Source organism: Phoenix dactylifera, unplaced genomic scaffold (assembly GCF_009389715.1).
Source record: "Phoenix dactylifera cultivar Barhee BC4 unplaced genomic scaffold, palm_55x_up_171113_PBpolish2nd_filt_p 000188F, whole genome shotgun sequence".
Lineage (NCBI taxonomy): Eukaryota > Viridiplantae > Streptophyta > Magnoliopsida > Arecales > Arecaceae > Phoenix > Phoenix dactylifera.
In genome coordinates this window covers 822,772-838,863 of record NW_024067715.1, presented here as the reverse complement: position 1 = coordinate 838,863, position 16,092 = coordinate 822,772, and the positions used below count along the sequence as shown (strand labels likewise).

The 16,092-nt window shown below is 40.8% G+C and overlaps 1 protein-coding gene across 13 annotated transcripts in view; it reads left to right on the top strand.

The window, feature by feature from the left end:
- The first annotated feature begins 1,718 nt into the window (after positions 1-1,718).
- LOC103696066 (mitogen-activated protein kinase kinase kinase 9-like) overlaps positions 1,719-16,092 on the top strand; it is a 73,590-nt gene continuing 59,216 nt past the window's right edge. For 3 of the 13 annotated variants that reach the window (XR_005507480.1, XM_039117179.1, XM_039117178.1), the window contains exon 1: positions 1,724-2,831. Coding sequence is in view for 8 of the 13 variants with exons in the window: in XM_039117179.1 (XP_038973107.1) it covers positions 1,840-2,831 (992 nt within the window). In the remaining 5 variants the exon portion in view is untranslated. Of the gene's footprint in view, positions 2,832-16,092 lie in introns of all 13 variants that reach the window. The other 10 variants (XR_005507477.1, XR_005507478.1, XM_039117174.1 and 7 more) reach the window with 7 other exon arrangements.

Genomic DNA, 16,092 nt, shown 5'->3' with positions numbered 1-16,092 from the left:
GTATCATATTCGGATATGGATGTAGTGCGACATCCAAAGAACATCTTACTTAACTTTTGCTTATGTTTCATTATTTTTGTTGCTAATACAAGCTCACTGGTAGGAAGTTCGCCAAAGGATTTGTATGGAGGGAGCCAATTTATCGCAACTTTTCTCTATTAGCGTAACTTGGAGTATGTACGGCAAAATTAGGCTATAATAAAAAATAAAAAATATAATACATAGGCCCTGTTTGGAGGAGCTGTTGGCAGTAGAGCTATTGGAAGTAGAGCTGTTGGAAGTAGAGCTGTCTGAAGTAGAGCTGTTATAAAAAGCTGTTTGCTGTTTGGTAACTACATTCGTAAAGTGCTGTCGTACTTTGTTTTGTGTTTGGTAAACAAACTGAGAAAGTACTTTTATATGACAAAATTACCATAAAGGATATTGTATGGTATTATACAACAGAACATAATAAAACATAATATAAATCAATACATAAATATACGATATAGTATAATATTATTGTAATATAAAATAATATTATGTTAATATAGCATAATAGTAATATAATTATTAAAGTAAATTAATATTTGGTAATATAACATAATATTAAATTATTTAACATAACATATTAATGTATTATGATATAATGTAATATATATTATATTTATAGTATAATACAATAATAAAAGTATAAAATATTATAATTATTAGTATAAATTAATTTCTCATAATATAACATAATATTAAATTATTTAAAATAACATATTAATGTATTATAATGTAATGTAATATAATACAATATTTATAGTATAATACAATAATAAAGGTATAAAATATCATAATTATTATTATAAATTAATTTTTCATAATATAACATAATATTAATTATTTAAAATAACATATTAATGTATTACAATGTAATGTAATATAATATAATATTTATAGTATAATACAATAATAAAGGTATAAAATATTATAATTATTAGTACAAATTATTTTTTCATAATATAACATAATATTGAATTATTTAACATAACATATTAATGTATTATGATATAATATAATATGATATTATATTTATAGTATAATACAAAAATAAAGATATAAAATATTATAATTATTAGTATAAAATAATTTTTCATAATAATTTCTCATAAAATAATTTTCCGTGGTCCAGGGGCTCTTCTTCGTGGTCCACGCTCGAGGAGGACCTCAGCGTGGGCCGCGAGGTTGATGATAAAAAAAAAATAGATTGATTTTGGAAAGTATGGAAAAGGATTAAAATTTTTTTCTTCTAAAATATGGTTCAAGAAATGCATACAAAAATTGAAAAGAAAAACACCTTTTCTTACGGAAGGGAGTCTGACGGCTTGGGTTCTTGGCTCCAGCAGATTTTTAAGTTTATAAAGAGATAAACTATGTAATTATGTTATTTTAATATGGGCATTTTTGTCAAAAATACACCTTTCCAAAAAAGCTGAAACAGCTTCCTCCCAAAAGCTCCAAATTGGAGCTTCCTCCCAAAAGCTGTTTTCAGCTTCCCGCAAAAGCTGAAACAGCTTTTTGAAAAATTTACCAAACACAGTTTTTCATCTAAAAATATTTTTGGAGGGCCAAAAAATGCTTTCTGGCCTCCAAAAGCTTCCCAAACAGGGCCATAGTATCTATCATTTAGAAAAACGCGGTGCTGCTCGGTCTTCTCTAGCCGACGTCAAGGACTCTGTTCGATTGACGGAACTACATCCTTTTAACCAGCCGCAAGTATCCACCGCACCGTTGTTTAATCAGCCCGTGGAAGGAGTCAGCACCACGAGCACAAAGTACAACCCCTGCCGCCAAGCCGCCTTCCGTCTATTGATGGACTACAAGCGAGCGCAGCCGGAGGGGAAGGCGCGGGTCCCACGGCTGGACCGCCGCAACGCCATGAAGTACGTGCACTCCGAGCCGGCGTCCGGGGAGCCCTGGTCCGCCAGCGACGACGATGCGTCCGGGGAGCCCTGGTCCGCCAGCGACGACGCGCCCGGCGTCTACATCGCCCGCTTCCCCCCCGCCTACTCCGCCCAGACCAGCTTCCGCATCGGCGGAGGCGACGGCGAGGTCGACCTCATCTGCCGCAACCTCGGCCTCTCCGGCCCCGAGGACTTCGCTATCCCCGCCTCCACCTGGGAGGCACGCAAATCCCGCTCCTCCTCCGACCTCCTCCCCCCCTCCCGGCTCCTCCGCTCTGATCCAATTGCCGCTGGTGATTCCATTCCCAGTACGTCGCCGACTCTCTCGACTGCTGCCGAAGACGATCGCAGTCTGCCCGATAAGTTTCGAGTTGGAATTCACGTCAGAGAAGATGAAGCTGAAGAGAATTTGCAGCATTGTTATGGAGGTTCTGGAGGAAGAGATGGAGGAATTAGAGGCATCCGCCCACCGGCTATTGTGCCGCCGCCGCCGGTGATATCAGTTCTTGCTCCTCAACCATCAAGGCTGACTCTCGCCCCCCCGCCGTCAATGTCCTTTCCTCCTGTTGATGAGGCGGGCTCGGCTTGGGACATCGTGAGGTCTTTTGCTCCTGAGGAAGACGGTCGCATGGGTGCTGAAGCAGGGAGGGGTTCTTTTGACTCTGAGGAGGATGAGTGGGAATTGGATGAAGCCATTGAAGGGGATGAGACAATGGGAGAGACCACTGGATACCTTACCAGGTCAACATTGAATAATGTAAGTGATGTATCCAGCACGGTTGACGATGCGATGATTGCTATTTCAACCAAAGTGAAGTTCAAGAGGAACATCAGGGCATGGATACGAGGAGAGCGGCTCGGAAGTGGATCATTTGGGACTGTGTATGAGGCTATCAGTGAGTAAGTAGCATAACAAGTCTTTATTTTAATTCAACTGCTTTTGTTTCCTTCAGTGCTATGCACAAATTACTATAATTTCATTTTTTGTTGGATAAAATTCTCTCAAGATTGGACTTTTTCTGAAATCTAACAATTGAACAGTATTTGATTTCCCACTCTTCTTCTAGGATATCTTTCTCATACTTCCCACATGCTCCTATACTATTTTTGTCATGTGCTTACCACTTTGACTTCATTAATTTATAATGTTTGCCCTTCTGCTAATTTTATTGGAAACAATTGTATTTCTGGCGGAAGTACTGGTACAATTACAAAATTTTTATGTTTCTTATGGTTTTCTGAAAAAAATGAATCATAAAAGTAGGTTTCTGGGATCTGTTATAATAACAGTTGAAATTGTTAAAAACTGCAAATATGAAAGTACTTATATGAGCAAAATTTTAATAATTCACAATTTTTGCCACCTTGTACCTTATGATTCAAAGTACCAACGTCTTATTACCATTAGGAATGTTTTGAACAAGACATCACATCTTGATGGTACGAGCTCCAATTAATCACTAAAGCGTGGATCAAGTCTTATCTATTATCATAAAGCAGCGAATGTTTAAAAGTCTTTATCTCTTTTAGTGAATAGAATTTTAATTTCCCTTCACAAGATTCTCCCCATTATGGATCTTTTTTGGCATGACACTCCATAGTCTATTCCTTATGCACATGATTGATATATTATTATATAAATACCTATCTCTCAAATATGTAATTCTTCCTATCTTGTCCTCTACACCACTTTAAATTTCGTGTCAAATATAATATACAGTCTCTTTAATTCACACTTGTTCTTTATCTTTCTTGCTTCCTACTTTCCCCCAAAGCATTTATGTTTAATACACAAGTTACCATTTTGAATGGGCCTACAAGATCCACTCTTTCTTCTCCAACACATATGAATGTCATAGGATACAGAAATATATAAAATGATTTAGTTCTGAACTCAGCATTAGTTTCTTGTATCTAGGAGTTGTGATTCCCAAGCCTCCATCATTATTCATGCAAAAAGAAATGGTAAATGGTGATCCACCTCTTCTTGACATCCTCATATGAAGACTCCTTTTCAATGATAAGACATCAAGCCCCCCACACTCTTGCCTACCCTAATAGCCCCTAATTAAGGCATTAGGGTTTCAGGACATTAAAAGGATTAGATAACAAGGTTGCCAAAACTCTCTCTTTATACTAAAAATTTAGCAAAATCTAATCAAATTGCCGCACGTGTGCTTAAATCACTTCTTGAGTTTCGAATTTTCATGGCATTGATGGTAACTCTTCCATGATATTGACAATGTTCTCTTATACTAACTACTTGTTTTTAGTATTTTTATTTATTTAAAATATCTAAAACTACTAAATGCATATACACCTCTATGTGCGGCCCTTGTAATATATATGCGCTTTCTTTCCTTCACAACATGGATACCGTAGCCGCTTTTTAGTACATTGTGACCATTACATAGATGCAGTACAATTTTCTAAAGAGAATGTAGAATTTTCTAAAGTATGACTTTTCTTATAATAGGGAAGTTTATCTTCATAAAAGGTAGCATCTGAAGCAAGGTTTGTTGGATCGATACTGAGGCTTGTATCAATCGGTGACTGGTTCGATTGATACCAGTATGTATCATATCGAGCCTAGGCATAACAAACCATGGAGAGAGAGAGGGAGGAGGGGGAGGAAGAGAGAGAGTGAGGAGTGAGGGACGGGACTTACCCCTAGGGCGGTCAACAGCATCGCAAAGTCGAAGGTGAGGGAGAGAGAGCAAACGAGCGAGCATCCGCTAGAGAGAGAGGGAGGAGGAGAGAAAGAGAGAGAGAGAGGCTTAACTCAAGGGCATCCGACAACGTCATGGCGTTGAAGAGGGGGGAGAGAGCAAGTGAGCGAGCACCTGTCGAAGAGAGAGGGAGGGGGAGAGAGAAAGAGAGAGAGGGGGAAGCTTACCTTGAGGGTAGCTGATGGTCACAACTTTGAATAGGGGTAGAGAGCGAGCGAGCATTTGGGGGGGGGTGTTGGGGGGAGTGGGGTGGGGTGGGTGGTGGGGGTGAGGGAGGGGTTTTATAAACCGAACCGACCTGATAAACAAAATCATCCCAATTTTATGTTGGTTTGGTTCAATATGGCCCCAACCATCCGGCTTGGGTTGGTTTGATGAATGTTGATCTAAAGACATATGCTTTCTCAATAGTAAAACATACATTTGTACCCATTTAGAGAATGAGAGTATTATGATAGAATGCACTTAATGTTAGGGATCAACCCTACGATTGCGGAATATAAAGGATAGTAGGAGAAAGAGGAACACGGCAAAAACAATAGCAAACGCACAAGACACTCAAGTTTATGTGGTTCGGAGTCTCTTGCTCCTACGTCCACAGCCGCACAGATCAATATTTCACTATATGATCAAAGGAAGTTACAGAGATTCAAGAGAAGAGAACAAACTCTCTTTCTCGCAGCAAACAATCTCTCTCAAGACGAGCAACACGTCTTCCTGATGCACACAAAGGATCTACTTTTGGAACCTCTCGTTGATGAGTTCTAGGGTTTCTCAAGGTTGCAACATCCCTCTCGTGTCCCTCAAGAAGTCTATATATACCTCCCAATCTCTTACTTTGATTAGGGCTCAAAAAATCTTGGCTTGGACCCGGTTCATAACTCAGCCTCGCGTGAAAATCGTGCTCGAGTCGACTCCCCCAATTCTGCGAGTCGACTCGGCAACAGTCCACAGAAAATGCCTCTCTGTCTGCCTGTGGGAGTCGACTCTTGGAGTTCTCGAGTCGACTCCAACACTGGGGAGTCGACTCCAAGTCTGCTGGAGTCGACTCCAAAAAGCTGTGCCAAGTCTACCTGCGTGCCAGAGTCGACTCCAAGTCTGCTGGAGTCGACTCCAGACCTTGCTGAAGATTTTTTTATTTGTTGATTCAACTCTGAATCTTCTCGAACTCTTTCCGGCTTGTCTTCCCTTGATCCTCCACCACCATAGTGCACATAGGGGTCTAGAAAAAGGAAATGGATCAGGCTCCACAACCCAACAACTCTTCCACTTGGAGACTGATACATCCAGTCGTGCATCTATCTTAAAAGTAAACAAACTTCCATATCTTGATCTGTATTCTCTGTGCGGCACCTCCATTCAACTATCTTTGGAGGCCAATTGAGGCCATGCATCGCCTCAATTTCTCTGTAGTGACTGTCTTAGTCAACATATCAGCTGAATTCTTTACTCCTTGAATTTTCTCAGTAACAAACTGCCATCTTCTAGCAACTTCCTGATGAAGTGATATCTCAACTGTATGTGCTTCGTTCTCGCATGAAACATTGGGTTCTTAGCTAAGTGAATAGCACTCTGACTGTCGCAGAATAGTACACTACAGTTCTGTTCTCTGCCCAGCTCTTTCAGAAGGTTTTGCAGCCAAATCATCTCCTTGCTGGCTTCTGTAATGGCAACATATTCTGCCTCAGTTGTCGAAAGAGCAACGATCTTTTGCAGTTGTGAGAACCAGCTCACTGCTGTCCCGCCTACGGTATAAACATACCCTGTGGTGCTTCTGTTAGTGTCAGTATCACCTCCTAGGTCTGCATCCACAAAACCTTGTAGTGTTTGACTGCCTTTTCTATAACACAAGCCTACATTTCTGGTACCTTTCAAATATCTTAGGATCTACTTGACAGCCTTCCAATGTTGTCTACCCGGATTGGCCATGTATCTGCTCACAGCTCCCACTGCATGTGCAATGTCGGGTCTCGTGCATATCATAGCATACATCAAGCTGCCTACGGCTGAAGCATATGGTACCCTTGACATCTTCTTCAGCTCCTCATCATCCTTGGGTGATTGCTCTTTTGAAAGTTTGAAGTGGCTCGCCAAAGGTGTCTTCACAGGATCTGCTTCTGTCATATTGAATCTATTCAACACCTTATCAATGTAGTTAGCTTGAGAAAGCTTCAGTGTTCCAGCCACCCTATCCCTTTCAATCCTCAGCCCAAGCATCTGTTTTGCTGCACCCATGTCTTTCATTGCAAACTCCCTTGATAGTTCTTTCTTCCATCTTTCAATCTCTTGTAGGTTCGGTCCGGCTATCAACATGTCGTCAACATACAAGAGTAAGATGATAAAACTACCATCAAGTACCTTAAGATAATAGCAATGATCTTCTTGACATCTTGCAAAACCATTGTTGATCATGAATGCATCGAACTTTTTGTACCACAACCTCGGGGCCTGTTTTAAACCATACAAACTTCTCTTTAGCTTACATACAAGGTTCTCCTTGTCAGGGACTGCAAAGCCGATAGGTTGCTGCATGTAGATGTCTTCATAAATCTCCATGGAGAAATGCAGTCGTAACATCCAACTGCTCCAAATATAGATTTTCTGCTGCCACAATACTCAGAATCACTCTAATTGTTGAATATTTGACTACCGGAGAGAAAATCTCAGTGTAGTCGATACCTTCCTTCTGTTGGAAGCCTTTCACAACCAACCTTGCTTTGTACCTTTTGCTGTCATCATGTTCGTCTTTAACTTTGTAGACCCACTTGTTCTGTAAAGCCTTCTTGCCTTCTGGTAGTGAATTGAGTTCCCAAGTTTGATTTCTATCCAAGGACTTCATCTCGTCCTTCATGGCTAACTCCCACTTCACCGAATCTTCACTTTCCATGGCTTCTTCATAACACTCGGGTTCACCTCCATCTGTCAATAGCAGATAATGTAAAGAGGATGAATATCTATCCGGTTGTCTCGAGATTCTTGTAGATCTTCTCAGCTGCGGTATACTTGGTTGAGGTTGTGCCGCAACAGTTTCTGAATTTTCAGGATTTATCTGAGCTCTTTTGGTAACGTCTTCTTCTGTAATCTCTTGCAACTCAAGTTGTTTTTCCTTGCTTTGCTCCCCTACATTCTCAAGATTTGAAGTATTCTTGTCCTTATAGAGAACTCACTCATTGAATATCACATCCGTGCTTCTGATGACCTTCTTGTTCTGCCCATCCCAGAACTTGTAACCAAAATCATCTGTACCGTATCCAATGAAGAAACACTTTTTGGACTTTGCATCTAGCTTGTCCCTTTTCTCTGCATTGATGTGCACAAAGGAGACACATCCAAAGACCCTCAAGTATGACAAATTTACTAATTTTTCAGTCCACTCTTCTTCAGGCAATTTGCAATCTAGGGGAACCGACGGGCCTCTGTTTATCAGATACGCTGCGGTGTTGACTGCCTCAGCCCAAAACATCTTGGGCAAACCAGCATGGATCCTCATACTATTGGCTCTCTCATTCAGGGTTCTGTTCACTCGCTCAGCCACCCCATTTTGCTGCGGTGTGCTCGGTATTGTCTTCTCCATTCGGATTCCATTTACTGCGCAGAATTTTTTGAACTCGCTGCTGTCATACTCACCGCCATTATCAGACCTTAGTCGTTTTATCTTTGCACCAGATTCATTCTCCACTAGACTTTTCCACTTCTTAAAGGTGACACATACCTCTGATTTGTGCTTAATGAAATAATTCCAAACCTTTCTGGTAGAGTCGTCGATGAACATGACATAATAGTGTGAGCCTCCAAGAGATGCAATCGGTGAAGGCCCCCACACAGCTGTGTGTACAAGCTCTAGCTTTTCTGTCTTCGGTGTTCTTCCACCCTTTGAGAAACTGACTCTTTTCTGCTTCCCAAATATGCAGTCTTCACAGAGACCTACATCAACAGTTTTCAGATCTGCTAGCTTGTTCTTCTTCACCATTATCTTCATACCTTTCTCACTCATATGTCCGAGTCTGCGATGCCAAAGAAAACTATCTGCACTTGTCTCTGCTAATGCCACCGTATCCTTGGTGTCATTGGTCATGTAGAGTGTCCCCAACTTGTTCCCACGTGCTATCACCATAGCTCCTTTGGTAATTTTCCATGAACCACCTACGAAGGTAGTAACATACCCTTCGCTGTCAAGCTGCCCAACAGAAATCAAGTTTCTCTTCAAGCCTGGGACATGCCTCATATTCTTCAGTTTCCACACTGACTGATTCAGCATCCTGATATGAACTTCACCTTTCCCCACAATATCTAAAGGCTCATCATCAGCGAGATAAACCTTTCCGAAGTCTCCTGCAGTGTAATTTAGCATACACTCCTTCCGTGAGGTAGAGTGAAACGAAGCTCCAGAGTCTAGTATCCACGATTCCATAGGACTGTCCACGCTGAGAATCAAAGCATCGTTGGCTTCATCTGTGGTTGCATTCACGGACTCCTCGTTCTGCCCCTTGCTTGGATTCTTCTTTCTGAGCCAACAATTCTTCCTCGTGTGGCCCATCTTGCCACAATGCTAGCAGCCATCACCTTTCGATCTAGACTTGCTCCTCCTCTTAGACTTCGATCTGCCACGGTTTTCACTGCGTTGTACAGTTCTTCCTCTATCTTCAGATGTGTTCAGAATCGAACCAGATTTCACATCAGACTCCCTTCTTCTGATATCTTCACTGAGTATCAGATTTCGGACCTCAAACTTCAGTTTGTTTGAGCCGCAGGAACTGCTTACAGCTGTCACCGTTGCACCCCAACTTTCTGGCAAGGAGGATAGGAGAATTAGAGCACGAACTTCATCCTTAAAACTGATTTCCACCGAACTCAACTGGCTCGTAATCAGATTGAACTCATTGATGTGATCCATAACTGAGGAACCTTCACTCATCTTCAGATTGAATAAACGGCGCATCAGGTACACCTTATTGGAGGCCGAGGGTTTTTTGTACATATTCGACAGTGCTTTCAGCAAACCTGCTGTTGTCTTTTCTTCCAAAACGTTGAACGCAACGTTTCGAGCCAACGTCAAGCGAACAACTCCCAAAGCCTGACGATCCATTAAATCCCAGTCGGCCTGTGACATATCTGTCGGTTTCATAGCTTCAAGAGGTAGATGAAGTTTCTTCTGATACAGATAATCTTCGATCTGCATCTTCCAGAAACCAAAGTCTTTGCCGTCAAATCTGTCAATCTTGACCTTGCCTTCTTCAGCTGCCATTGCTCCCACTTTTCCTTCGAACCAGATAGCTCTGATACCAGTTGTTAGGGATCAACCCTACGATTGCGGAATATAAAGGATAGTAGGAGAAAGAGGAACACGGCAAAAACAATAGCAAACGCACAAGACACTCAAGTTTATGTGGTTCGGAGTCTCTTGCTCCTACGTCCATAGCCGCACAGATCAATATTTCACTATATGATCAAAGGAAGTTGCAGAGATTCAAGAGAAAAGAACAAACTCTCTTTCTCGCAGCAAACAATCTCTCTCAAGACGAGCAACACGTCGTCTTCCTGATGCACACAAAGGATCTACTTTTGGAACCTCTCGTTGATGAGTTCTAGGGTTTCTCAAGGTTGCAACATCCCTCTCGTGTCCCTCAAGAAGTCTATATATACCTCCCAATCTCTTACTTTGATTAGGGCTCAAAAAACCTTGGCTTGGACCCGGTTCATAACTCAGCCTCACGTGAAAATCGTGCTCGAGTCGACTCCCACAATTCTGCAAGTCGACTCGGCAACAGTTCACAAAAAATGCCTCTCTATCTGCCTGTGGGAGTCGACTCCAACACTGGGGAGTCGACTCCAAGTCTGCTGGAGTCGACTCCAAAAAGCTGTGCCAAGTCTACCTGCGTGCCAGAGTCGACTCCAAGTCTGCTGGAGTCGACTCCGGACCTTGCTGAAGATTTTTTTATTTGCTGATTCAACTCTGAATCTTCTCGAACTCTTTCCGGCTTGTCTTCCCTTGATCCTCCACCACCATAGTGCACATAGGGGTGTAGAAAAAGGGAATGGATCAGGCTCCACAACCCAACACTTAAAGGTTTGTGGATCTAAATTTATAATAAATGGTGTCAAATTATGCACCAAGAAAAATAGTTGTAACCAAAGACATGGGATTATTGGCAAATATATTGTCATAGAAACAACACTTCAGTGAGACCTCTATTGAAATTTTACTAGGCCAACCTCATGGTCTATTGGAAAAAGTGGTCAACCCCATGTCTCATACAAACATCCGACCATGCTCAAGAGCATGGTCTACCGTACTACCCGGTATGAGGCATACCATACTATATTAGGAGAAAACTGATACAAAACTTAACTTCAAGTTGGTACAAGCCTCGTACCGCCCTATACCGAGATATACTGCCCTGTATCGAGGTCTACCGACCGGTACCGAGGCGTACCGAGGTGTGTACCGGCCCGTCCCGAGGCGTACCGACCTATATCAAGGCGTACCAAAATAAAAATTGAGAAAAATGGCTAAGAAGTAGTTTCAAAACAGAGGTGTACCGTACCATATTGTACCGAACCGATATGATATCGATACAGTATCCGGCCCGTACTGAGGCATACTAACCTCTTTAGGGGTTTGTGTTATACATAATAAAGAAATATGGAAGTTGTTTACTCCACTCTAATCTGGTGTACTATAGTTGGTTTTTGAATGATAGTATCACGTGTCCTTTTTGATCATTCTAAAACATGTAAGCCTCATTGCAACGCACTTAAGGATTCAATCCAAAGGATTCAGTGCGTATTGAAACAAAATGAAATCTGGCCGATGCACCTACACTTTACTAGAACATCAACAAATAAAATCTATTGAGCTATGATATGGTTGAATCATGTTCCAATAGAATCAAGTTCTTCAAGGAATGGCAATTGATTTTTGTCGTAAGGCTGACATTTGTACTAATAAGACTGTTTTGAGTGCCAGCTGAATTGGCACGGTGTTGGCTGCGTGCCAATACTTGTCATGCTGCCACGCCAGTAAGTAGAAGAATGCCAAGCATTGGCATAGTTCGCACGACATGAAACTATGCCAGTTCTAGGTTGACATGTCACCAGTAAACAATACTTAACTCCTTGCCTCCAAGAAACCTAAAGATATTCTATATGTCAATTTGTAATTTGACCCTCTATGCATGGCCACAAATTTATGGATTGTATATCAGTATAGTCTCTTGGTATTAACTACCAAATTACATATTTAACTTGTCAAAATCCTTTTTCCTATCTATTTTCTTTTCATTGTTAACTAAAGAAGAGTTGCATTTCAGTTGTACTAGAGGTTGATGGTAGGTCCATTCCTACTAAGTCCTTTGAGTTCTTGGGGAATTGCCTCCCTAGTTGTGTCTCTTAGTAGATGCCCCCATCCTCTTCGCAAGTCAATCGCCAAGTCATTGCATGTCATGACCCGAAATTTGATCTTGACGAATGCCAAGTTGTGACCATTATAATCAATTAAAACTTCATTAAAATTTAAATCCTCAAAAGAAACTATGACATCCAACAATGTATAACTAAAATATAACTCAAAATATTAAAACAAAATCCACTCAACTATGACATCCAACAAAATATTAAAACAAAATTCACAATATGATACCTTCAATGATATTAACACAAGATGAAAAACTATGTTTCTGCTGTCGCTTCGATAATCACTAGATTTGATTATCCAAATATTAATTTTGAAATATCAAATCTATCTCCTCAAGTAGGTTTGCTTAGGCTTTTACTAGTCACTCTGAAAAATTTATATAAAAGAAAAGGTAAGCTACTAAGCTCAGCAAGTGAAATTCTATCATGGTCATGGTATGCTGAACCGGCCCGGCTCAGCATGTATTAGACTGGTCCATGTAGCGTACCAATGCGACCCAGACTGAAAGAAGAAGAAAGAAGAGGAAGAAGAAGAGGAAGAAGAGGAAAGAAGAGGAAGAAAGAAGAAGAAAGAAGAGGAAGAAGAAGAGGAAGAAGAAGAGAAAGAGGAGAAGAAGAAGAAGACAAGAAGAAGAAGGGAGGCCGGGCCTCGGGCCGACCCCCTCCCAAGCACCCCGACGAGGATCACCTTCCTCCCAAGAGCTCCGTTTGCCCTTCCTTGCTCACGGGAGAAGGGGGAAAGCGAGGAGGAGAGAGGAGAAGAAAGGAGAAGGTAGGAGAAGCTTCAGAAAGAAGAAGGAAGAAGAGAAGGAAAAGAAAAAGACAAGAGGAAAAGAAAAAGACAAGAAGAAAAGAAAAAGAAAAAGAAGGCGGTAGTGCACGGGGAATCGCGCCCATGCGCAAAAAAATGAACAGAAAAATTTGCCCGCGCGCAGGAAAACGCGCGGGGGAGTGCCCCCACGCGTTGGGCAGCACAGCTGCGTGCGCGCGGGGAACGCGCAGCAAAGCGCGCCCGTGCGCGCGGCCTCGCCCATGGAAGCGATGGAAACTCATCCCGCGCGGAATAGAGTCCCGCGCCCGCTCTCGCGGCGGACCGGATCGGTACCGATTCGGTATGGTCTGAAGCGGTACCGACTCGGTCCGGGTTGCCACCGGTACGCTGACCGGTACTGGTTCGGCGTACCTTGATCATGGTCAAGAATTTTTCACTTAAAAATGCATGAATCTTAAATCATAATACAAATCAAATTATTTGTAAGAATCCAAGTGTGGGTTTATTGAAATAAAGTGAAATCAAAAGTTTTATTGAGAAATGTGATGAAAGAGTCAAAATGTGTGATTGTCAAGAAGAGTTTAGGTAATTCACACTAGATCACGAACTGTAATTTTTTGAAAGTTCAGGTGGTTCATTTAATTGCTTTGATAATGAAAATTCCAGAAATTAAAATCCACTAATAAGGAAGAAACAAGGAAACAATCAAAACACATTTACATCAAATTCTAATATTTTGTATAGTTTCATATTATTTTATCAAGTTTCACTTATACCCTTGAGATCACTCATATCCTCAGTGCGAATGCAAGCGAGACTACTTATCCTTATTGATAATTCAGCTAAGGCCAGTCATTAACATTGCTAGTGCAAATGAGCCCACTCATATCCTTGAGTCTTACTCATACCACATAGCCGAGGGTCCATAGATACCACATAGCCAGTGGAACATTCCCCAACAATGATTCGAGTGAGACCACTCATAAACCACTTGGTTGGTGGTAACTAAGATCCTCATTGGTAATCCAAATGAAATACCACCTAGACAGTGGTTTCTGACTGAAAGTCAAGTGGGCCCACTCATATACCTCCTGGCTAAGGGTCCACTTTTTAATTTATGATAATGTCAGGTTTCATGCTTAACAAAATTCATCAAATTCCATATTGAACATTTAACAAAAGCTCCAAAAAGAACATGCACTTTCAAAATTGGCATTTAGAAGATTCCATACATGATTTCAGTTCAGCAGAGATATTCTTGTTCAAAATATAACAATTTAAAAACATACATGATTCCAAAATTTTCAAATTAAATAATTTTAAAACTAAATTAATTCCATATTTTCAAGTAAGAATAGGTAAGTGTCAAATCAACTTTAAAATTGAATTCAATGGAAGTGTCAGAATTTCAAAGACCGCAGGCTTTACAAACAGCAGTAATGTTTAGATTTTAGAACTTCAAAATGACAATTTTGATATTGATTACATTTCAAAGAAACAAGTGGAATTTGGTTCCAAATCACATGGAAGAATTACTTTCAAAGTATCCATTAATTTTTGAGAAAATACTAAGATTTTGAATTTGTACGACCACACGAACCTAGAAGTGACTAAGAGATTCAAAATCAGAAAACAGATCATAAAACCTTAATTTCTGAAGGCATGAAAGAGTCCCTTACAAGGAAATCCATAGTTTTGAAAAAGACTTTATGACTTGGAATATCAAAACACAAAATCTTCAGATTGATTTCAAAATATAAATAAATAATACTTAAGCTCAAGATATATGGGGACGTCACGTACAAGAAAAATCTTAATTTTGGAAAGGATCATGTTAATTAGAATTTTAAAACCATGAATGAGCTCAAAACTGGTTATGAGATTTAAAGGTAGCACTAATAAAAGAAAAACTAAATCCAAAGCAATGAAGAAAGTTACCTAATGATTGGAGATTTGAAACCAGCATCATCATCATCATCATCATCATTATCATTTTCTTCTTTATCATCATCATCATCGTCTTCTTCTTCTTCTTTCCTTCCTCCTAGCTAGGCTACCCTTCCTCCTTCCCTTGACTTGCCCTCCTTGGCTTGAGTTATAAGCTTACATGTGGTTCAGGTTTACGTTGGGCCCACTTCGCATGGTCGGTTCCTCTGGCACCTTGGTAGGTCATTTACAAGTGGGGCCCACAAGTACAATTATTTAGGTTTTGTTGGGCAAGGAGGTCCAATTAGTAGGTGCCTCGGCAAGCAGATTAAGACAGACAGAGAGACAAAGACAATTAAATATGATTAAAGTCCTCTCCTTTTATATTCATTTCTACTTTCAGTTACTTTAGACAGTACACAAAATTAAGGAAATAACCCTATTTGAACTAAAAAATATTTAAAATTCCAATTACTCAAGAATTAAAAGTTGATTTCCTAACTTTAGTTCGAAACCCCAATTTTTGGCTCTAAACCAATTTTTAAACTTCCAAATGCTAAAGTATTTCTCAAATCTTAAGGTTTCATAAATTTCCTTAAACCTAAAAACAATACTAAAATCCAAATGTTTGATAGAAAGGTGTATTCAATGTATGTATTCTAAAATGATACTTACAACACTTATGCCGTAGTAAAATGGTTCACTTTTCATATTTTGTACACATCCATAGTCGTACCGGTTGGTACTGTACCGCACCAATACCAAACTAGTATGTACTCTTGTACTATATCGACACTCGGTATGCCTTATCGTCTCATATCGTACCATGCACCTATAGTTTAATAGGATGGTATTGGTATGGGGTCAGTACCGAGACTGTGAACCTTGCATCCATATGTATGCTAAAATCCAAAAGTCCAATGAGAAAAGTCTTATGGATTAATCTTCAAAGCATGGTATGCTGAACCGGCCCGTACCGAATCGGTCCGGTACAACGGTGGAAAATGGTTCCGGCTCAAAGAGCTAGAATCGAGCGGTACAAAGACGTACTGGTGCGAATCGTACAGGTTTGCACCAGTACGTGGGCGTGCGGGGCCGCGTGCCCATGCGAGGGGAAGCCGGCCCGCCTTACGGCATCGCGTGAGGCGCAGAGAAAGCGCTCGGAACCTCGCTAGCATGCCCCGCATGCAGAAAACCTTGTAGATCAGTTCGAACCGGTACCGAACCGGTCCGGATCTCCACGGTACGCCGATCGATACTAGTTCGGCGTACCTTGCTTCAAAGCATATCATCTAAAATGATGCTTGCACCCAAGGTCTGC